The sequence below is a fragment of the Octopus sinensis genome, linkage group LG12, assembly GCF_006345805.1.
Source record: "Octopus sinensis linkage group LG12, ASM634580v1, whole genome shotgun sequence".
NCBI lineage: Eukaryota > Metazoa > Mollusca > Cephalopoda > Octopoda > Octopodidae > Octopus > Octopus sinensis.
In genome coordinates, this window is record NC_043008.1 from 10,462,954 (window position 1) to 10,487,530 (window position 24,577).

General features: G+C 33.0%; 1 protein-coding gene across 3 annotated transcripts in view; it reads left to right on the forward strand.

Annotated features, from left to right (window-relative positions):
• The window catches only part of LOC115217849 (cellular tumor antigen p53), a 229,632-nt gene that overhangs the window by 52,629 nt on the left and 152,426 nt on the right, over positions 1-24,577 (forward strand). For all 3 annotated transcript variants that reach the window (XM_029787548.2, XM_029787551.2, XM_036507799.1), the window contains exon 2: positions 5,084-5,199. In XM_029787548.2, the coding sequence (XP_029643408.2) occupies positions 5,084-5,199 (116 nt within the window). The remainder of the gene's footprint in view (positions 1-5,083; positions 5,200-24,577) is intronic.

Below are 24,577 nucleotides of genomic sequence, written 5' to 3' on the forward strand. Positions count from 1 at the left end.
GATTTTAGTATATTTAGATATAGTCTGTTCTACTCTAAGAGCTTCCTTCACACATAGATTTTTCATTGTCATTAGACAACAGAGAATTATAAAAATAATAATAATAATGAAATTATTGTATACAGTGCTCAGGTGCACCACAACTTGTCAGAAAGTGCGTATAAAGTATATGCAGTAATGTACAAATGTCTGGAAAGCGAACAATGTATGAGTCAGATACATGCGTGTGTGTGTATGGAGGGGAGAAAATCAGGTGTAGTGTTGGCGAATCTCAGAAAGCATGGAAGTTTTGAAGGATGCAGTGCTCCAACAACTTACTGATGCTGGCGGTTTGTTCCATGCTTCAGCAACTCTCAGCATGAAAAAATGTTTATGAAAGTCATAGGAGCTGTGCTGTTTTCTGACTTTGTAAACATGTCCACGGGTGTTAGATGGGTAGAATGAAAAAAGCAGAGTTGTTTGTTTAAGATCTTTGTGATAAAGAAATTTTTTAAAATGCTTATGTGACATCATCACTCTAAAGGATAAAAAGGTTTCTATTATTGAAGTGTTTGTGTGGCTTAGTTGTAAATACAGATTCAGATATATGTACATATTATAAGTTCAAGTATTTTAAAATTGAATACATTTTATCATTGTAGACTAATTTTTCCCAAGTTTACAGTAAGATACACCAAAACTAGGAAACAAAACAAAACAATGTACTGAATCTTTGATGTAGAGCCTCAAGCAAATTTTTGATTTGATTTCAACAGTAATATATAACAAACAGAAAGGCATGATCTGTTAGCTCTTTCATTTATATTGGAAAATATATAAGTGCATATATTTCGGATCATTTCAGTTTGACCGGCAGTTTTTTCTAGCAGTGTCATAATTATAACCCTAGTATCGATCTATTGCATTTCAATCTGTTTTAGGGTTAGTTAGGTTTAGAGGTGGGGGGAAGGGTAACTTTTTTTCTTCACAAATGTAAATATACCCAATCTGTTTCTTAAACGAGGGACATATTCATACGGCACAATGTTTTTTACCTCAATAGACGTCAGTGATTGGTTGAAATTGCAGAAATTGAAGAAAAACAACAACAAATATCTTACAAACTATAGAATTTTCTCAATAAAGCCAAGAGAAAAAGATGTTTTATAAACACATTCTACCAGTGTACGAAGTTTAAAATTTTTTAGTTACCTAGAAATTATGTTAAAAACTGCCGTTCAAACCGAAAAGATCCTGTATTTCAAATCAATCCTAATTAAATTTTAGATGCACTTCTCAATCAGCATTTCAGTAATACCTTTCTGAGAGAAATTAGAATATTTTGTTTGTATTATCTTTTCAGGTTATGCTGAAAGTAACTTAACTGCACAACAAAGATCTCAGCCTGGGGGAAAAAGGTTACTACATGTTTTTCTTTCTAGATATGCATGCACTATTTAGTCACTTGAGCTTCAATATATACAGAGAGAAAAAAAAATCCAAACAGGTGGCACCTGTGTTAATAATACTTTCACATATTTAAAAAAAATGATAGCAATTTATCATTCAGGAAAAATCAAATCTATTAGGTGAGCTTACCTGTGGTCAGCAAATATTTGATGGTGGTTAAATGTTAGCTGCAGATCATTATTAAAAACTGACTTGTATCTCAGCAACTGCCTGAATAAGTAAGTTTTCTATCTGATACTTTGGACAAAATAATCAACAATTTCCTTTTTAATATCATTGTTTTGGTTGCATTCCAAATACTACTAGATTGGACTGCATTATACATATATATATATATAATATATATATATATATATATATATATATATATATATATATAATGTATATATATATATATATATATATATTGTATGTGTATGCATGTGTGTGTGTATGTGTGTATGTATATGTGTGTATGTGTGTGTGTGTGTATACGTGTGTATGTATATGTGTATATGTATGTGTGTATATGTACATAAATGCATTGTATGTGTGTGTACATATGTGTTGTATATATTTTGTGCAAATTTATGTGTGTATTTGAGTAGGCATGTATATATATTCTTCAAAGCTGAGTTACTTCTCAGGCATTTAGTCTTATGGTATTTAAAGTTTTCATACACACACAGACACACACAGACACACAGACACACACAGACACACACACACACACACACACACAGAGGGTGTGATAAGTAAATTACAGCCATTTTTATATTTTTAATTTTGCACATGTGCATTGTTTGTTTTGATTTTGTCAACTACATAGCATTGTAGGGTCAGTTGGGCACTGTCAGTGAAAAACAGCACCATGCTGTAATTCACTCTGCCAGAAATTTGGAAATGACATGCTGTACTGCTTGGCATTTGCGCTGGAAGCTCCAATACAAGCATTTCAGAGTGCTAGGGTGTCAATCTGAGGACTTTTTGTGTCTCCAAAACATGTACTGAGAGGGATAAAAATCAAACGTCCAGTCAACATCATGATGTTTGGAGTGATCACTAGAGATGGTGACATTATGCCTCCATTCATCTTCCCACACAGCCTCAGACTCAATCTGGATTCCTACCTCATGTGTCTGGAGGAGGTAATGCTGCCCTGCGTCAAGAGGGTGGCTACTGGAAGACCCTATGTCTGGCAACAAGACTCTAGACCATGCCACACATGCAGGAGAACCCAGACAATTTCTGTGACCACATTACTCCTAACATCTGGCCACCTAACCCTCCAGACTGCAACCCCCTTGATTATTATGTGTGGGGTGTATTTGAGCAAGAGACCCACAAAACTCTTTGAAATACCAAAGATGACTGAAGGGAAGGATTATGGCAGTATTCACCAACTTAAACAAGAAGACCATCCAGAAGAGTTGCGGGAGATTCCAATCATGATTTTATTCTTTTTGATTTCCTCAGTCTGGGACATTTCACATCACTACTCTAGTATGTGCCTTTGTCCCAGCTCTTGATTCTGCTGCCTTCGTCTGCACCTTGTGCCAGGCTGTTGGTTCATCCAGTATTGTGGAAAGGAAGATGTTTAGTTCCTTTTTGAAGACATCTACTTCCACTTCTTAATTTTTGTGGCAGGGCATTGAAGAGCTGTGGGTCTCACAGCATCTTGCCCCTTGCTACAGTCTTTTGTCATCTAGTACGTAAAGCAATAATGCTTTATGGAGACTTCAATAACTACAGTAATATTACATTTTGTTTTATTTTAAAAAATAGCTGTTTTTAATGGTTTTTAGAAATGTGTAATATCAAGTATTTATACTATAATATTTATGACACCAAAGGTATATAATTTATGTTTTTCCATAAACTAAATTATTTTACTGAAGTAATTTTGACTAATTAGATACAGGATTATAACAGTATAAGGGCCTGCACTTGGAAAGGGATTCAAGTATGGAATATTTAAGTTTTAAGGGCATATGAATATATTTAATTCACATATGTGTTCTAAACAATTAATATTTGAAAAACCAATCTTAACAAAAGTGAAAGAAAAAGAGAGGAAGCATAAGAAAATTTTATATGTGTAATTTTTTTAATGTATGATTTTTTTTATTATGCTGAGCCTCAAGATATTATATTTTCTTTAAAATATCTCAAAATTGCAAGCATTCATGCAATGTATTCCCATGAGAGTGTTAGAGTTGTTGATTTAGCAGATTAACAATTGAATTACTAAGTATGAACCAGAAGTCAAATACCTACACATTGAAGATAACACTACACAATTAGCATGCACTATAATAGAATAGGTTTGTTGTATTTGTTACCATTTCCATTTAATCCTTGGGTTCTGGTTGTGGACCTCATGGGAGTGTGCAAGATAAACCCACCAGAACATAGTAGTGTCTATTCTACACTTCCAATTGTTGAGTTGGTATTCCAACTATGACCACCCTATCTTTCTTCCTGGCATATTGTTTTTAGAATTCTTCAATGTGTTTTTTTTATAAGATGGATATTTGTGAGAGATGTGACTGCTATTTTTAGCAAGTTAAGTAGCTGTGTAAAGGCTTTCTTTTCGGCAAGATGTGCATAGATATTCATTCACCTATCACACTGTTGTTTCAGATAATTTAGATTACATTTCTTCATGTACCTTCTTAATTTATCTCTTTCTGTTAAATCTATTTGTTTTCTAGTAACTTTGTGTTGAATTATTATTAGTACTGACTGAAGAATGTCATATTTACATAAAATTGCTTGGAGTGGAATTGAACTCACAAACTTTTATTTCTTTTACACTATTCCTCTGATTTTATTGACTGTGATATTGTAGAAAATAATGAGGTTGTTTATAGATAACAACAATACATAATTATATATATAAAGGAAAATTTATATATAAAATTTCTTTTATTATTCACATACCATCAGAATTATGTAGACCTTGTCCAGTTTAAATGGGTTCAATACTTAAAAATAATACAATAACGATACAACAGAATATCTTCTTATAAAGGTTGTGAATGTACAGATTTGAAAATGGACAGTAATTCAAGCATAAAAAAATATCAGGTTTCAAATCATAGCAGAAATGTTTGTGTAAAGTTAACCGAGTACTTGTGTGTTGTAGAACATGTGAAATGGTGTTCTTGAATTAAAGTTGTTTCTTTGAGTGTCATAGATATATAAATAAGTACTAGTGTTTCAACTTCAAAGATTTAGTGTCACTTTTATTACTTGCTACATAATGTTATTGACAAGGTTAAAAAAAAAAGATCATATCGGTCAAAATTTCTTCTGATAACATATTACATATAAATTAACCTTGTTACCATATTTGTGTTGAATTATACTACTTTTGCTTCAATTAATTTTGAAAATAATGAAGAATTTTGTAAAATAACTTTGTCATTATAAAGCTGGTGTTTGCAATATAAATCAACACACTCTCTTGATGAAAGGTTTTAATTTAGAGCACTTTAAAGCAGGAAATTTGTACTGTAAAGTAAAGGGTGATCTCAGGTAGGTTGATATCAAAAGGGTTAATGTTTTTTTTTTTTTGATGTAATGTTTTTAAATCTAGTGGTTATAGATATTGAAAAATAACTGATAATATTTCTATTTTGTAATTTCACAGATTTGGTGCCAAAGTAGAAGAAAACAACCAAGCTTCATGTCACAAGTACTAAAATCTGAGTTTGTTCCAAATAGGACATATAATCGTAATACCATCACTGTGAACCCAGACTGCAGGTAAGACATATTTTAGATTTCATAAGAGTTGTTTGTTTTATTATCATCTATTAAAAACATGCTAAATAATTACTAAGTGTTTTGCAAAATATCCTTTTTATTGTTTTATTAAAATCATTTATCAATGAGATCTATCAGACTGATTAATACTGAAGAGAACTGTACTTAGTTTCAACTCTCATTCAACAATCAGTAAATAGACAATATCAGACATTTGATGAAGTAATTAATTTTTACATACAAATTTGAAATTTTTTTTTTCATTATTATCCAGTAAAAGAGAACAAATGAGATACTTTCCAAAGTCTGACAGTCTAATTTCTAGGGAACTACAATCCATTTATTATTATGCCTCACTTTCATGCCACTTAACTTTTGGTTGTCATGTATTTGGTTAATCAATAAATATAGGTAAGATAATTAGACAGCAATGAGAAGTAGTGATAATGACATACATTGACCTTGAGACACAAATCATCTTTTTAAATTAAGATAATTAAGTTAAGAGATCAGGTTGTCTTAATGTTAAATTGTGTTATAATGCTCCAGCATATTGACCTATAATGGGACAAACGTTGTGAAGGGGTGGAAATATGAGGGTAATTGAGGAACCTGGCATGATATGTAAGTGTCAGTTTTTGATTAAAAATATATGAGAAAAAAGTTCACATCCAAAATCACAAGTTGCCTTCAGAGAGATGGCTCTGCTTGATATGTAAGAAAAGTGTTGTTAGAAACCCCATACATTGTACACAGTGCAAGATTTGGACATGTAAGAGGTGTAGCAGTATCATTGGAAGATTAACAGTGAAAATAGTTTATGTGTGTGACAAATGATGGGAAACAATAAGCACTAAAACTGTGCTGACAATAGACTCCCTCAAATACTTGGGAAGATCATTAGAAGTAGCAGATAGCTCCCAAGTTAACACTGGAGGAGGAAGTTCTGAGAGTGTGGTTGCTAAAATGAGAATGGGCTGGGCAAAGTTCAGAGAGCTTCTACCTTTGTTGGTAACTAAGGGCTTCTTAGAGTGAAAGGCAGATTGTATGATGCTTGTTCAAACATTTCACATGACTTTATTTATTAAAACTTTCGTTGTTGAATGTTTTGTCTTCGAAATGCTGTCATTTATGCAGAAATTGCCAGCTTTCATATTCAATTTTCTGATCGGGTAAAAATTATCAAAATTTAAACCTCTGTAACATTTTTCTAATGTTTTTTTCTGGAACAAGTGAATAACAGCATCAGATTCACTGTGAAAAATTACCAAATTTGAAAATTAATATACTAAATTTGATATACCAAATCAATATACAAAATTTGAAAATTCTCACTTAATTTTAAAATTTCAAAAAGTGAAGCCAATTTGAAAAGATCACAAACAGCAAGCAACTTGATAAGAGCAGAACTAATTAGAAATTGATATTTAGTTTGGTGGCTTGCAATACTTAGTTCAAACTTACATCGAATATCATATTTTATGATGCTTATGTAGCCAACATGGATGAGATTCACATGCAAACACATTGTTTTCTAACATATATTTTAATATTATGTTTTTCACAATTATATGGATAATGTTGGACTAATTTTCATTATTGAGATACATGCCATCTGGTTGAAATCATGGCAACATCTATGTATGATTCTGATAAAAGGAAAGTTGTTTAATTTACATTTACTAAATACTTTCCTGCAAAGGAATTTACAATTAGAGATAACAGTTTTTGTTTCTCTAGCCATGGTAATTATTTCTCTTTCATCTAAAAACTTTCTTTTGCTTTCTTCCATTTCTGTTTTCTTTTCTTTCATTTTTTTCATTGTTTTATATATATATATATATATATATATATATATATATATATATATATATTATATATATATATATGTATATATATATATATATATAGAGAGAGAGAGAGAGAGAATGCATATAAATTGAGAATTTGATGGTTGGGTAGTGTTGCCACTAAATTCTAAATTATTCAATCAATAATTATTGCTGACAATTTGAACTAAGATAGTTAGCGATCCATAAGCACCAGGCTATCATGATATCATGTTATTATAGAAGCAAATTATATTATACTGTCAAAAGACTAGATTACTAAAAATAAACAACTTAGTTGGCCAGCCACTCAGTCACATTGCCAACCAGCCAACAACTCAGCCAACACCACCACAAGGCAGCCAGCCAACCAGCTGTTCCGTCAGCCTGTCAGCCAGTCAAGTAAATATTTGTTTGATTTGAACCTATACGTGTTATAACACCTTTATAGCATTGTGCACGTTTGTTAAAAAAGTATAGTATTTACAAAAATACAAAACATTTCCATATGAATATACTTGGAAGTGCAAAATAGATTATAAAACTTTTGAATGATTATATTCAAAAGTATGTGTCTGGTGGATAAATTATTGGTTCCTATTCAGACTGGCTCTTTATCGGTGCTGCAAATTTTGTTCCACCATGTTTCACTCTGATAGATAACTTAGTGCAGTGATTCTGCTGTGGACACAGAAAACTAATTAGAACCAAGCTGGTAGCAGGAGTCAAAAGGATTAGGAAAAAAAAAAAAAAACCTTTGTTAAAGAACTGAAAGAACAAGTTTGAAAATTTCAGAAACTGTGTTTTAAAATAGATTTTTTTAAGTGGTAAGTACAAATATTTATTAGATGTACATTGAAGTTAAATTTTTTTATTTTTTTGTAGAGCTATGCAAATTATTAATTTATATTTAGTTTTATGATAAATTAGTTTATTGGTAAATTTTTTTAGTACCTATGTTCTATAAATGGATACATATAAATTTCAGAATAAAATGTTAAACATATCTTGATGAGAATATGTAGTGTAACTTTTCCTTCTAAGACTTCTCATACCAAAATATTATAGCTGTCAAATTGTAGTCATATCATAGACTGTGTATGTATGTATGTATTGTGTTTTGATTTTAAATTTCTAAGATAAAGGTAGTAAAATATATTTACATTAAGAAGTAACTAAAGCTATACTTCAAAATATACTCGGTAAATGTATTTTAGAAACAATATTCCAAAAGTGATGAGTGATTATCAGTATAATTGACAAACAACTTTCTTTGTATGTTTACTATGTAATCAGCTTGGAAGTTACTTTGTACTTATGAACACTTTTTAGAATGAAGTTGAATATCTGGCAGATGCGTCTAAAATGATAATTTTGTTGCTGTAAATAATTGTCTTTACTTCAGTTGTAAACTAATTAAATGATCATAAAGTATTAGTTCTAATTAGAACATTAAGTTTATTAATGATTTCAGATGAAGTTTGAACTACAAATCATCATCATCATCATGTTTAACTTTTCATATTAGTTTCTGTTATCATTGCTTTAATGATAATTGATGAAAAATAATAAAATATGAAAATGCTTTTTTTTAAAAATGCTTTACATTTTAACATATTGAACTTTAGTTTTATTTTATTCTACAATATTTAATTGTAGCCTCTTTCTTCAGAAATGTCACTTCTCCCCAACTGAGTTATACTTTGGTATTTGCTATAAATTTGATACCTCATTTTCTATCTCAATCTTAAATGTTAGACCCGTCTATATTTTCGTAGATTGGAAAGTTTTGTAAAATTCTTATGATACATGTATTACTTAACCTTCAAGATATAGTTAGATCATATTTTTTTTCACCTGTCATTGAAACTTTGTATTAAAAACCAACTTTTCTATGTGAATGTAAATTAATCTTTCTTTTTTCTGCACAAGAATAAATAGGGTTTAATTATTTTTGTTGGATTTTATAGTCTTTTTTTTTTAAAGTTTATTTGAATAAACATCTTTGTAAATTGTCATCATCATCATTTTAACATACTTTTTTTATGCTGGAATAAATTAGATGGGACTTTTTGAGGTTATCTTATAACTGGTTTTCTGTTTTGATGTCAACTTTTTAGTTTTTTCCTATGACATGCAGGGATACAACGAACCAATTTTTAAAAAAAACAAGATACACACAGAAAATTAATTCTTCAAATATATCACTATATTTCACTGAAAATACTTATACACATTCTCTAAGTGGATTTTTTAAATGTAAATATTGGATGTTATTCTTCCTGCTAGTTAACTATTCATCTGTGAAGCAGGAATAGCATATAATTCAGACAAACAGACAGATTAATGTAAAAGGCTTAGCTAATGGTTACAGACTTGTTTAGGCTCCTTGTTCATGTAAGATTGATAGTAAGCTAAAATCTCCTCTCCACTCTTTTACTGTACATCAGTAAAAGCTCTTAAATTGCAGGGAATATTTGATAGAAGTTAACAGACATGTGTTCAGCTTCATCTATTATTTGAAGATCTAAATATTGTATATTGTATAGAGTGTGTATTCTTTAAAATAATTTCAGAGAACTTTTACTCCTGATGACAAATCTTGCTGAATGAAGTTGTTTCACAATACCTGTGCTTAAAATTGTGTGATAATTCTTTCTACTGTTGGCACAAGGCCTGAAATTATATCAACTCCAGTGTTCAACTTGTATTTATTTTATCAACTCTGAGAGGATGAAAGGCAGAGGCACCCTCAACAGAATTTGAACTCAGAATGTAAAACTGGAAGAAATGCTGTTACACTTTTTGTATGGCATGCTAATGATCCTGCCAGCCTGCTGCTTTGTGTGATGCATGATAATAAAAAGCAGACAGTAAAAAAAATATATGGATTTGCAAAGATTTTAGAAATGAAATTACATTGATTCCCTTAATGTATAATTGATTACTGGGAAATATACTTATGGTTTCACAAGGAAACTATTTGATAGTGAAATGCAACAGTGTTAGAAACATTCAGCAAAAATGTAGACATGCAACTTGATATATGCTATAAAAGTTAGTGAGGAATTTGTTAAGATAGTTACAAAGAAACAACAAAATTTAATTAGTGTCAATTAATCCCAGGATCTATTACTTAGGATGGTGTAAGGTCATTTAGTTTTTTTTTTATTTTTAATGATTTTCATTAGCTAAATGTACAAAGGAAAGTATACATGAAGTTACATTGAGAAATAGTTGATAAACTATTTAGTATTCAGTCTTAGATGTTTAAAGAAGTAAGCAGAAAAGTGCAAAATGTTTATAATTTTTAATGATTGAGAAATAAGGACCAACATACATGGCACCTTGCTGTACACAAGAAAACCCATCCTCCATAGCAGAAGTGTTAAGTTAAGGCCACACCCCTTGGCAAAGAGGATTGGACTGCAAGAGTCCTGTGCTGGTGCCACATAAAAAGCACTTGTGCTGGTTTCACATTAAAAGCAACCAGCGCACACTGTAAAGTGGTTGGCATTAGGAAGGGCATCCAGCTGTAGAAACCAAGCCAAATCAGGCTGTATCCTGGTGCAGCTCCCCAGCTTGCCAGCTCTGGTCAAACCTATTTCTTTACTCAGCTGGTCAAACCGTCCAACCTATGCCAGTGTGGAAAATGGACATTTAAGGATAATGATGATGAGGATGAATGCATCTTGTGAATAACTGAAAAGTTGACTCAAATTTTGGATTTCAAATACAGGAGGCTTAATCTTGTTAATACCTTACTAATTGACAGTACTCTTCCATCAGAGATATACTTAAATTTGAACAAAAAGATCTAGCATAAAATCGAATAAATACAAATCTGAGATAAATTATGAAAATAAAATGAAATGCTATTACTGAGTTACTATAAATTCAGAATTTTTAATGTCTCATATGCATAATTTTTCAGTAAAGAATGAAATTGCAAAATCAGAAAGGTTTTTAACCAATTCTACAGACCCATATTATGCAATCTTTTTTTCCCTAAATTTCCATTCTTCTGTAACTTCTCTAATTTTGTGTTCTATCCAATCACTACCTTGTATATTAATTGCTTCAAATTTTACTCACTTATCCTTAGTCTGTAATATAGGAAATTCTAAGACAATAGAGTGCCAAAATTGGTATACAGACAAAATGTCTTTCTGAGATGGGATTTAATTACATTCTTTTACATTCTAAGTTCAGATCTCACTGTGGTCAACTTTGTCTTCCATCTTCCAGGTTTGATAGCATAAGTACTAATCATGTAATGAAGTTGGCTATATACCTCTTCCAAAAGAGTATGTTGAGTGCATGTGTATCTTCGATTATAATTTTAAAAGATATATGTTTTTTATGGACTTCCAGTAATGCATGTGCAATGATACACAGTAATTGACTGGGGTGTTACCTGCAGCGTACCTACACATATGTGCCCCATTGGCTTTCTTTCCTCTTAACTTTTAAAAAAATGAATATTTTTTAATGAAATTTTCTATTAGGTCATCTAGTATGAAATTTGTAGAAAAGAAAAGAAAGTTTGCTAATGTTTGTTTTATAAATACAAGGAATAGTTTTATTCATCAAAGTATGCATCCATATTGTCAGTACACTTTTGCGATTTCAGCAGTAGCTTGTCCAGCCTGGAACTGTAAAAGCTTGGCAATCTAGAGTCAATAAAATCTTGGAAGGCCTGTTTTACAGCATCATCGAAATTAAATTTTTTTCCTATCAAAAAGTTATCCAAATTCTGGAAGAAGTGGTAGTCAGTGCAGGTGAGTATGGTGGATGATAGAGAACTTCCAACTCCAACTCCTGTAGTTTCGCCAATGTCATTTTTGCAATGTGTGGTCTGGCATTGTGTTGCAGTAAAATAGGAATGGATCTGTTGACTAATCTAGGTTGTTTTTTGTAAGCTTCTGCATCATTTGGTCCATGTTTTTTGTAAGCTTCTGCATCATTCGGCCATGATTGATGAGTCTGGTTTAATGAAATCATAAGGGATCACACCTGCACCAGACCACGAAACACACACCATCAGCTTCTTTTGGTGAATTCTGCTTTTCGGACTGTGTTTTGGTGGCTTGTCTTTGTCCAGTCATTGTGCTGAAGGTTTATAGTTGTTTATAGTTGGATCCATTTTTCATCACATGTTACAATTCGATTAAAAAATTATTAGTTTTTGTGATGGAAATGTAGCATAATGCAGGCTTCCAAACGCTGTTTCTGATTTTCATTGAGTTTATGTGGAACCCACTTATCCAACTTTTTCATTTTATCAATTTGAACTAAGTGAGTCAATATTGTTTGCTTGCTAACACCAAACAACAACAATAATTCATAGGCACTTGGAGGTGGATCTGACTTGACGGTGGCTTTCAGTTCGTCATTATCCACCTTTGCTTCTGGTTGACCGTGTTGCTCATTTGTGCGGTCAAAGTTACCAGAACAAAATTTTTCAAACCAATTTGATACTGTCTGCTGTGTAATAACATTAGAATGAAATACTCCATTAATATTCCGAGGTGTCTGTGATACTGTATTTCCAAGAAAGAACTCATATTTCAAAACTGTACAAATTTCTGACTTATCCATCTCTAAACAAAAATAACAAAAAAAAGATTTATAAATACTTTATAAAGTACAAAATGAGTTATAATAAAAAAAAATAGATGTGTCAGCTTTCTAACAAAAAATATTGTAAAAATATAATAATGGTGCAAAATAAGCAGCTGTCAAAGTTTACCTCTCTAAAAATTTCATACTTGATGACCTAATACAAATATGTTTCAGATAGTGTAAATTCCAATTATAAGGGAATTTGTTGTGAAAAAATTTTCCAAAAAGAATGTGATGTATGTCAGTATATATGTAAGGTATTCCACCAATTTTTATTGGCATGCTAAATTTTGAAGTAATCATTATCTATATACTCTGAAAAAGTATCTGCTGAAATTTTCATTTCAAAAACCCATTTTCCCTAAGGTTATAAGGAACAAGGCTGATGTGTATGAAGCTCCTCTCTCCATTCATTCAAAAACATTTTATTCACAACAAATTCTGATATAATCAGAATCTACACCATCTGAAGCATACTTGTGGAAGATTTCATTAAAAAAAAACAACATTTTTCTTGAAGTTAGGAGGAAATAGTTGGTGGTACACATTTGTGTATGTATATCCACTGCTTTAATATGAGCATCTTTGATTATAATTTTAAAAGATACATGTTTATTATGGACTTCTGGTAACACATGATATACAATAACAAGCCACAGTGTGGTGTTCATGATCAGACTGCAGTTTTTGTGTAATGTGTAGATTCCAGTAATATAAAAATTTGTTGTGAAAATATTTTTGTGAGGATAATGAGAGGAGTTTCAGAAAATTTACACGAGTTGGTTTTGTTTCCTCATGCCTTTCAGAAAAATTGATATTTTTTCATGAAGTTTTCTACAAATACCTTTCAGAATGTATGGATTACAATTATTTTGGAATTTAATATGAGAAAGAATTTGGTGGGATAGCACTTGTACATATATACATCATGTATATCTACAAAATGAAACTTAGTTTCGAAAAAATTGTGATGTGTGTCATTATGTATGTGTGTGTGTGCTCACTATTTTTTTCCACATCAAATTCCTATATAATCATAATTTACGCACCCTGAAAGACATTCATAGAAATCTTCATTTAAAAATATCCATTTTCCCAAGAATTATGAAGAAACAAAGCCAATTTGTGTGAATTTTATGAAACTCCTCTCCTCATTCTCCCCACCAAGAAATTCCAATATAATTGGAATCTACATCATTTGAGGCATGTTTGTAGAAAATTTCATTTAAAAATATCTATTTTTCTGGAAGTTACAAGGAAACAGTCAATAAGGCATATTTGTGAATAAGTAATACTAAGATTACATTGCTATTATATATCTACATATTGGCTTATTTCAATTCACTTTCATTTAGTATGTAACAAAATTTTATTACATAACTGCATGTTACATATAAACAAAGAATATACTTCTTTCATTTTGTTTACATCAAAAGAGTGACAATAATGTGAATGAGATGAACTTAATTTTTCCCTGCACATAAGCATAAATAGAATAATGGCATTGTGTTTAGTAATGAAAACTAACTATATTGAAAATGCATCGTTGTGTGTGTATCTTTTATCTTTTACTTGTTTCAGTCATTAGATTGTGGCCATGCTGGTGCACTGCCTTGAATTTTTAGTTGAATGAATTGACCGCAGTACTCCCCTTTTAAACCTGGTACTTATTCTATTGGTCTCTATAGCCAACCACTAGGTTACAGGGATGCAAACATACCAACACTGGTTCTCAAGCAGTGGTAGGGGGACAAACACAGACACAATGACATGCACACATAGATACACACACATGGCATTTTTTACAGACTTTACAGTGTTCACAGAGCACAGAACAGCAGTCATGATGTTAGCAAGTTGATACCTGGTATGAAACATCTTGATATAAGTAATTTTTTCCCAATATTCAGATGGCTTCCAGTCCTCTATGTCAGCTGTATATATATATATATATATATATATATATATACATGCTGTGTGTATATATATATAGGGAGAATTCACAAAAATAAGATGAAGACAGGTGGTGTAGACAACAAACAGATGTATTAGTATAATGCTTGAGAAGTGAAAAAATCTTTAACGTTTCAAACCTACACTCTTCCACAAAAAGGAACACAGAAAGAAACAATGCGACAAAATAAAGAAAGTGTAGTGGCTAGCGACCTATATTGGAAAAAAGTTACCTGTATCATGATGGTTCTTGCCTGGTATCAAAATGCCAACATCATGACTGCTGGTTAATTCTATGTGATCACTGTAAAGTCTGTAAAACATGACATGGACAGCTGTAATGAATGTGTTGTATTGAATGTTTTGTTTTTTTTAATAAATATCAATAACTGTCTTGCAAGTTACTTGGTTACCTTGCCAGTGTTGGTGCCACATAAAAGCATTTGGAAGGGCATCTAGCTGTAAAAAAATGTGCCAAAACAGATTTTGTTTGTGCTGGTGCTATGTGAAAAACATCTGCTCCACTCTGTAAAGTAGTTGGCATTAGGAAGGGTATCCAGCTGTAAATACTATGCCAAACAGACCTTGCTGGTGCCATGTAAAAAGCACCTGGTACACTCTGTAAAGTGGTTGGAGTTATGAAGGACATCCAGCCGTGAAAAGCATTCCAAAACAGACAATGGGGCTTGGTGCAGTCCTCTTGCTTCTCAGTTCCTGTCAAACCATCCAACCCATACCCGCACCCATACCAGCATGGCAGACAAACATTAAATGATGATAATTATTAAAAAATTCCTGACAAAAGAGGGTTTTAACAACCAATATAAATTTAATTACAGGATTTCTGGATTATTGTTACATTTTATTTTTGTGATGTTCACATTCATATATTTTGTTTTTATACCTCAGGGTTGAAGAAAACCTTTATTCCACTGTTACCCTTTTTCTGCATGAATGCACAATTTTGGTCTAAGTTCTGGATGTTTTCCTGTATTATTCAAAATTTTCAGGTGATGCATTTTATGGTTATTGCAATTCATTTATTGACAGTAATTCAATAAAGCCAGTCACTTCTAAACACAGCTGAGAGAGAAACCCAATAAGTCAATACAGAACTTGTTTGACTGGGGAGTTTAAAAGAAAATACAATATTTTGTTTATATGAATTCAATATCATTGAGCATCATAGCTTTGGAAATCTATAATTGTTTACCAAACTACTCATGCATGAATTCTAGTTGCGAGTTAGCTTCAACTACTATTGTTTTAGTATATGTCACATGTTGTGGTTCAGGATTATATAAAAATGATATTTTTTTATGACAATAAATGTAGAAAAGGTCATCTTTGATCGGGCCAGAACATTATTGCTGTACATCCCTATTATTTGATTAGAACATACAACATGAATAATTCAACAGGAAGTAGGGAATGTTTGTGGTCATTTGAAACACATAGTGTGTCATTTAAATTAGATGCACACTAATGGATATTACAGTGATCCAAACATATATATTTATTTGCATTTTTTATTAATGTGAAGTTCACATCAGTAATTTTTAGAAGATCATTAAATAAATATTTTCTGTATTCTTTTACTTGTTTCAGCTATTGAACTGTTGCAGTCTACCTTCAAGGTCTTTTTCAGTCTATCACATCAAGCCCAGTACTTATCTCGGTCTAGTAGTTATTTCATTGATTTTTATTTATTGAACAGCTTTGTTACCTTTCGGCATAAAGGGATATAACTCAACAGAACAGCATACACAGATTTCTACACACACCTTGATGTAGAGAACTACATGTCTTCTATTGTATGTGTGTATGTATATAAAAATTAATAAATGACAAAAAGGACAAGTTACTTAATTACCTTCATTAGCTTATAGTTGTTTCTGCTATAAGAAGTCATGCACTCAGAGCTAGTGCTCATGCAACGTTATATAGCTTCCTTGAAGCCATTATAATAAAGTGTACATTTATTTCTGAAAGCAGTTAAATATATAGAGCTGGTTACATTCAGAACCATGAAATTATATATACCTATTTCTTTATTACCCACAAGGGGCTAAACACAGAGGGGACAAACAAGGACAGACATAGGTATTAAGTCGATTACATTGACACCAGTGCATAACTGGTACTTAATTTATCGACCCCGAAAGGATGAAAGGCAAAGTCGACCTCGGCGGAATTTGAACTCACAACGTAACGGCAGACAAAATACCGCTAAGCATTTCGCCTGACGTGCTAACGTTCCTGCCAGCTCACCGCCTTATATATATGAAATTATATATACCATTGACATCCTTGTTAGCCTCTGACCCCTCTAACACATCTCATTTGCCACTCTGTTTCTCATCCTTACATCACATATCTCTTTTTCTCATTTGTCTATCTAGTGCTCATACTGCTATCACCCACGTCCTTTTCACCCTGCTTGTGTTGCTTGTCTTCTATTCACCATATATCATCTTCTTTTGCCCATGTCTCTTGCTCATCTTTCACTCACTTCCTCGCTTTCTCATTTTTCACTGTCCTGTTTCCAGTATGACTGAGGATGGCAGTGGATCTCTTCTGTTTGTTCTACATTACTTCCAGTTAGTGTAACTAAGGATGATGTTACATCTATTCTGACCCACTCCTCATCACTTCTTTGTGCTACTCACTATTACAGAACCAGTTTAGTTTTCATCTGCCATGCCACTATCCTCATCACTCAACCCTTTTAACCCATCACATTGTCTATATGTAGCTGGCTACATGGGTTCACTTTTGTCTAGTTCACTCTACCTTCAACTGCTTCTCCTGTACAGCCTATCATCAATCCATGTCACTTTGCCTGTGGGCATACTCTTAATACTTTTCTCTTGTACACCCTAAACCACTGCCATTGCTCTATCCCTGGGCTTACATAAACTTCTGACAGTGACAGTGCCTTTTGTAAAGACTACACTATAGCAAGCATTCTGGCTAAGTCCCTGATCTAGGTATTTCCTTTCTTCTCACCTCTCATGGTAGATCTTAAAATGATCATGGTTGCTGCTGCTTTTCTTTTTCTGACAAAATGCTAAAATCTGGTTAAAATGCTAAAGTGTTAAACAGAGCATTAATCTCACTTGTCTCATGACAAGTTCTGCAAAGGTCATGAGCTCTGTCCCTTCCTTCAGACTCAGCAAGTAACTATATATATATATATATATATATATATATATATATCATCATCATCATCATTTAACGTCCGCTTTCCATGCTAGCATAGGTTATATATATATATATGTATATATATATATATATATACATGGTAGCTGCCCCCTCGTTATCAAGTATGGCCATTGCGCGAAGCTTAATCAATGTTGTTATCGTGCAATGCCTATGCAAGAAGATTTTTTTTAAAGTGAGGAAAGGCTGTGCACTGAGTCAATCCCACTCGCTAAGCAACAGCAGCCATAATCCAAAGAGATATATATATACATACATATATATATATATATACAGTACAAGACAATCAGTAAGTTGTCATAATAGGACTCTGAGTCCTATTATGACAACTTACTGATTGTCCTATACTATACATATATATTTATTTACCTAATATCCTGTATTTACCTAATATCGAGGTCTCATTCTTTTGTTGTCATTTTATTATCATTACAGCTGAGGGTCTGTAGCAGACTCCAGTCTGATCTGGCAGTGGTTTCTACAGCTGGATGCCCTTCCTAATGCCAACCACTCCGAGAGTGTAATGGGTTCTTTTACATAGCACAGGCATGGGTGCCAGTTATATGACACTGGCGTTGGCCACATTGCCTCCTTGAGGCCCAACACTCAAGTGGTGCTTTTTACGTGCCACTGGTACAGGTGCCAGTTATGTGACACTGGCATTGGCCATATTGTTTTCATGAGGCCCAAGGTCTGCATGGGTAACAGTTACATGAATAACTAATAACTAATATGGATATATGCCTGATGTAAACAATAGATGAGAACAATACACACTTGTGGATTTAATAAAGGCTTCAGTTTGAAATTTTGAGAATGTGAGGCACTTGAAGAAGGGCAAAGGGTAGAATGGCCTAAACATTATAATTTTAACAACTTAGACAAGGACACAGTATAATAAGGATGATTTTTGGAAGTAGGATGAAAAATTCTTGTCAATCAAGTTGTCTGTGACAGAGAGAGTTGTGTATCTTGCTTAAGTGCACAGACATAATCATATGCTGTAATATATTGGTTGGCATTAAATAAAACCTTCAGTCATTGCTAATGTTCAAATTTTGCAGGTGCATTAAACTCTTCCCTGCATGGAAGTAATTGGCATCATGTGGCCCCCTTGTTGTTTTAGATATTGTTCATCTCTGAAACATTTTCTGGTACTACTGAGAAATTAAGAATATATAATTCGTATTATATCTTGTGAGAAAATCAAAATATCTTTTAGTTTGAAAGTGGAAGAAAATAGACAAATAGAAAAGGGGGTAAAAAGACAAATGAGTTGCAAGTTACAGCTTGTTAAGTAGTTGATGTCAATTGGTTAGCTGAAATAAACTTGCAATTGTTTCAGTAGAGCAGATAAGCTGAAGAAGGCATTTTGGAGCCGCAACATTCCATTATAAAATTTATAACAGAATTTCCTCTATAAATAACTTGATATTCAAATTTATCAAGGCTTACATAATTTTCTTAGGTATACATTACATGTAACATTAATTATAATAATTTATTGACAAGTTTACCTCATAAATTTTTGAAATATTTCTTTGTAAATTTTTTAGGTGACATTTTCCTGTGTATCATTCATGAGAAAGTCGTGTAAAGAGAATTTTAATATGTCTAGTATTTAAGCTGTCTAAATTTAGTATAAAATGTTTTACAGTTCATCTATAATATAAAAATATATATTTTCTCATTCTGTGATATTTGACCATACATTAATTAGTTTCATGTTATACTTCTTCAGACAACATTTTGTTTTGTATATCATTGTGACTTTACTGCTGGGTCGTTATATTCTCCTTATTGTTGTCAGCACTACTACCTCTGTGATTAATAGGCTGATCAAGACACTCTCATGGAATAAGATCAAATATTTTTCTACATAGCCCCTCTTGTAGTAAAGATTGTTTGCCAACATAACATGGCAGTCCTGTTTTAGGACTAATGTTGCTGTAATTTAGCCCCAGGAGGCATCGTCTCCAGCTGGCTATAATGACACGATCTGTGTCTTACATTTTTGAACAAGGGAATCTAGCATCCCCACTCAACTCAAAACAATATGTGTGTATCACAATATCTGTGTACCCCAGAAATCACGATACACAGATATTGTTTTGAGTTGAGTGGGGATGCTAGATTCCCTTGATCGAATATTTAAGGACACCGATTGTGTTGTATATAATTAAGTCCTACTCAACCAATTACCTGAATATTTTTATACACTGCTGTTTATCTTAGATCACTTGCACCCACCTTACATCTTAATGTTAGTCTCCTGGGGCTAAATTACAGCAACATTAGTCCTAAACCAGGACTGCCATGTTATGTTGGCAAACAATCTTTACTACAAAGTACTATTGCTGAATATCTCACGTTGTGAGATTTGAAAATAGTAATTTTTTTTTTATAGTCCCTCTTATAGTCCTCACACTTCCTCCATTGGTGTTGCAGTGCTTGAATCCCATTGGTGAAGAAGTTTTGTATTATTTTGAAAACTAACACACCTATTACAAAATATTCATGTTTTTTATCCATATAACCAGTGTAATTCATACAAAACATTGGGTTGAGATTCATTATTAGATTCTGAATCTGTTTTAAATATAAAAATCCCAAAACTGGTTTCTGTACAAAAAAGCATACAAGATTTAAGTTTTTTTTTTAATGTAATCAGTTTATATGAACAGAAGTATTCAATGCTTGACAATCCTGTCTCTCGTGGCATCTAAGACATTATCCAATGTGTCCTTCTTTTAAGATGATAGGGTATTATTTGAGAGAGTTTTAGTTGCTATTTTTAGCAGGTTGAATGACTATCTAGAGGTGGTTTCCTATAATCTAGATTGGATGTTAAGCTACCAACTCAGTCCCATAAAATAACACAAGTGTTAGAAAGTTCAACGATGCAAGATATACCAAGTTATGTGCACCTTGAAGCAATTGGTCTAAGAATGAAAGAACTTCAATAATTTTGTTTTGGTTCTAATCAAAAATATTTTTTTTCAAACAATGAAACACATCATCATCATGGTTGTATATTGTGGCGGTAATTTGCTATTTTACTAATTTTTCTAATTAAGTCCTACTCAACCGATTAGCTGAATATTTTTATACACTGCTGTTTGTCTTAAATCACTTGCACCCACCCTTACGTCTTAATGTTCGTATCGAATGTCTGCATTGTGTGTATTGAATACTTAGTAGAATTATATTCAACTGATATTTATCCAGTCTTGGTAGATTTTCTGCATTCATTGTCCATATTTCATGACCATTCTACATAACACTGCTTACACACATTTCATATAATCTTTCTATTGCTTGGAGAAAGAAACACTTTGCTGTCAACTACAGTAATAACTTCTTTTTTCTTTTTGTTGATTGGGTTGGGCTGGAGGAAGGGGTTGTGCCTAAGGCTTTTGCAGATCTCCTGACGCCAGATTCTTGAATTCCTCTTCAATACTCTAGTTACTATATATTCAGTGCAACCACTTCTATTATTAACTAGGTAACCAAACCAATAATAGAGTCTCTATGAAGTCACTTATTCTGTCAGAAATATGATTTAAATCTCCCTCAAATCACACCCTATTGTCTTTAAAAAAAAAGGATACATTAGATAATGGTCTTAGATGCTTCATGTGTGAATCATAAAACAAGGCAATCATGGCTAAAACATCTTTAATTGTATGTCTGAACAGAAAATATTTACTGTCTCCAACAGAGTTAGGAGGCACAAGCACTTACACACACATGTACACACATGACAATAACTTTGCCTACCAAATTCAATTACAAAGCTTCGGTCAGCTCGAGGATATAGCAGAGGACACTTGTGCAAGGTGCCATGCAGTGAGACTGAACCCAAAACCATGTGGCTAGGAAGCAAACTTCCTAACCACACAGCCATGCCCGTGCCTACAAAAATGTATATACATATGTGCAGCACTATTTGTGTGGCAAGAGCCGAATGCTCTTCCTGTCCCCAACCCTCACCTGTTGCCTAGTTTTTTCTCTCTCTGTTAAGAGAATATCTAATTCTAACATTTTTCAGTAAGTATTAATAAGGTGCAGGAGTGGCTGTGTGGTAAGTAGCTTGTTTACCAACCACATTGTTCCGGGTTCAGTCCCACTGCGTGGGACCTTGGGCAAGTGTCTACTACTATAGCCTCGGGCCGACCAAAGCCTTGTGAGTGGATTTGGTAGACGGAAACTGAAAGAAGCCCGTCGTATATATGTATATATATATATATATATATATATATATATGTATGTGTATGTGTGTGTGTGTTTGTGTGTGTTTATGCTGGTATGTTTATGTCCATGTCACTCAGCGGTTCGGCAAAAGAGACCAATAGAATAAGTACTGGGCTTACAAAGAATAATTCCCGGGGTCGAGTTGCTCGATTAAAGGTGGTGCTCCAGCATGGCCACAGTCAAATGACTGAAACAAGTAAAAGAGAGTAAAGAGTAAGTTTTCTTGAGTTTCATGTTTCATTTTCATATAAAATTTCACACCTTAAAAGTAAAACTTTTCATGGTGGCTGAAACTTTAGCAATCCTTTCTGTATTTTATATTCATAAAAATATTCATCTATTCATTTGGTGGGACATATAACTCTAATTCATTATAAACCATTCCTTCTTTTTATGTCTTCCTTAGTTTTCTTATGCTATAGATACCTTCTGCTGTCAGCACAAGGTTCTTTTTCTTTTGGCTCTGATAGCTCTAATAGTGCATTTACATTGTATGTCCCTACCCGTAAAGATACTTTCCCTTATCATTTGAAACCTCATCTTTTCTATAACTTTTCTGTGCTCTATTTTCCAGATGTTAATTTTATACATCCACAGATTCGTATATGTCTTATACTTGTTCAGTTTTTATAGATATTCTACATGCTATGTCCACATCTCCTTACTATACTGCACCACCTACCGACATAACACTTTACATAGTCTGGTTTTGCTTGGAGAGATAAACCCTTTGATGTCAACAAAGATAATTGTTTATTAAACTTTTTCCACCCTTTAATATTCTAGTTGCTCCATTATTGACTAGGTGACATAGGTATCTTAAAGAAACTATCCATCTTCTATAGAGAGCAAGCCATTTAAAGCATTTTATTAGTCTTCCTACTAACTGATTCTCCTTCATATCTAATTCCTTTGAAGTTCTTTTCTGTTAATTGAGTCATTTAGTAGTTCTGTACAAGTACCATCCCACTGTGCTGTATTACTTCAGGTATCATAGTAAACTGTACTTAGCTCTTCCCTATTTTCCTTTCATTTCTACTAGCCACAGGTTCAGTCTTTTCTCTCTAAACTAGCATGTACAATATTTGCAAAGAATGATAAATTATTGTATAAAGTAGTTAGACTGTCAATTCAGTGTTACAGTACATTAAGCACTTTATTACTGAATAGCTCTCTGAATTAGCTAAAATAATTGAAAAGTGAAGACAGTAATGCTGTGCAATCAATATCAAATTACCACAATTAAAATGATTTGGTAGACAAAAGTTGAACAATTGCATATTATCGCCTTTCCATACACAATTCAATAATATCTGAAATTATTTTTACAAACAATATTGATTGGTTTATGTTTTTGTAACAGAAAAAATTGAATGCAATATCTTGCTATACAGGAATATCTTGTTACATTGAAGGTGATATCTTACTATACAGGAATTCACCCACATATCTAGTGGTGGTGATGGTGTTCATGATGATGGCAGTGGTAGTGTTGGCAGATTTAGTGTGTTAATTATTATATATTTCTGGCTTATTACCATTTTGCATATAAAATATGTGTAGAAATGTTCATTTGCTGACAAAGTGGTTACTTCATCAGGAATATGGCATTTGAATTTACTCCATAATCCAACTGTATGTATATGAGCCAATGTGTGTGCCTCTACATAGTTGTCCTACATTCTAGACAGAGTAACTAAATTTTCCCTCAATTTATTTTTTAAAAAAAGAACACATTGGATAAGGTAGTCCCAGCTGTATAGGGTGGTTGTCATTGAAATGCCTTTTGGTCATAGATCTGCTTGGAGTTGTCTTTGGACTAAGCAAGAATTGTTAGCAGCTTATCACCATATCTGCCATGGTTTCTAGTTTTGATATAATAAAAAAAATTAACATCATCATCATCATCATCACCGTTTAACGTCCGCTTTCCATGCTAGCATAGGTTGGACGAATGACTGAGGGATGGCGAACCAGATGGCTGCACCAGACTTCAATCTTGATCTGGCAGAGTTTCTACAGCTGGATGCCCTTCTTAACACCAACCACTCCGAGAGTGTAGTGGGTGCTTTTACATGCCACCGGCATGGGGCCAGTCAGGCGGTACTGGCAACAACTGCGTTCGAATCTTTTACACATGCCACCAGCACAGGTGCCAGTAAGGCGATGCTGGTAACGATCATGCTCAAATGGTGTCTTTTATGTGCCACCGGCGTGGAGGCCAGATAGCCACTCTGGCAACGATCATGCTCGGATGGTGCTTTTAGCACCCTACTAGCACGGGGCTCAAGTGCCAGTAAGGTGACGCTGGTAACGATCACGCTCAAAAGGTGCCTTTTAAGTGCCACTGGCATGGAAGCCGGTTAGCCGCTCTGTCAATGATAATATCACAGGAGATGTTTATATAAACACTATTAATTGGTATTTGTAAGCAACAGAAGGTTTGCTAATGTTGGTGCTCCTCACCTGCCTTGTTTCTTCAAGACTTTCTTAAT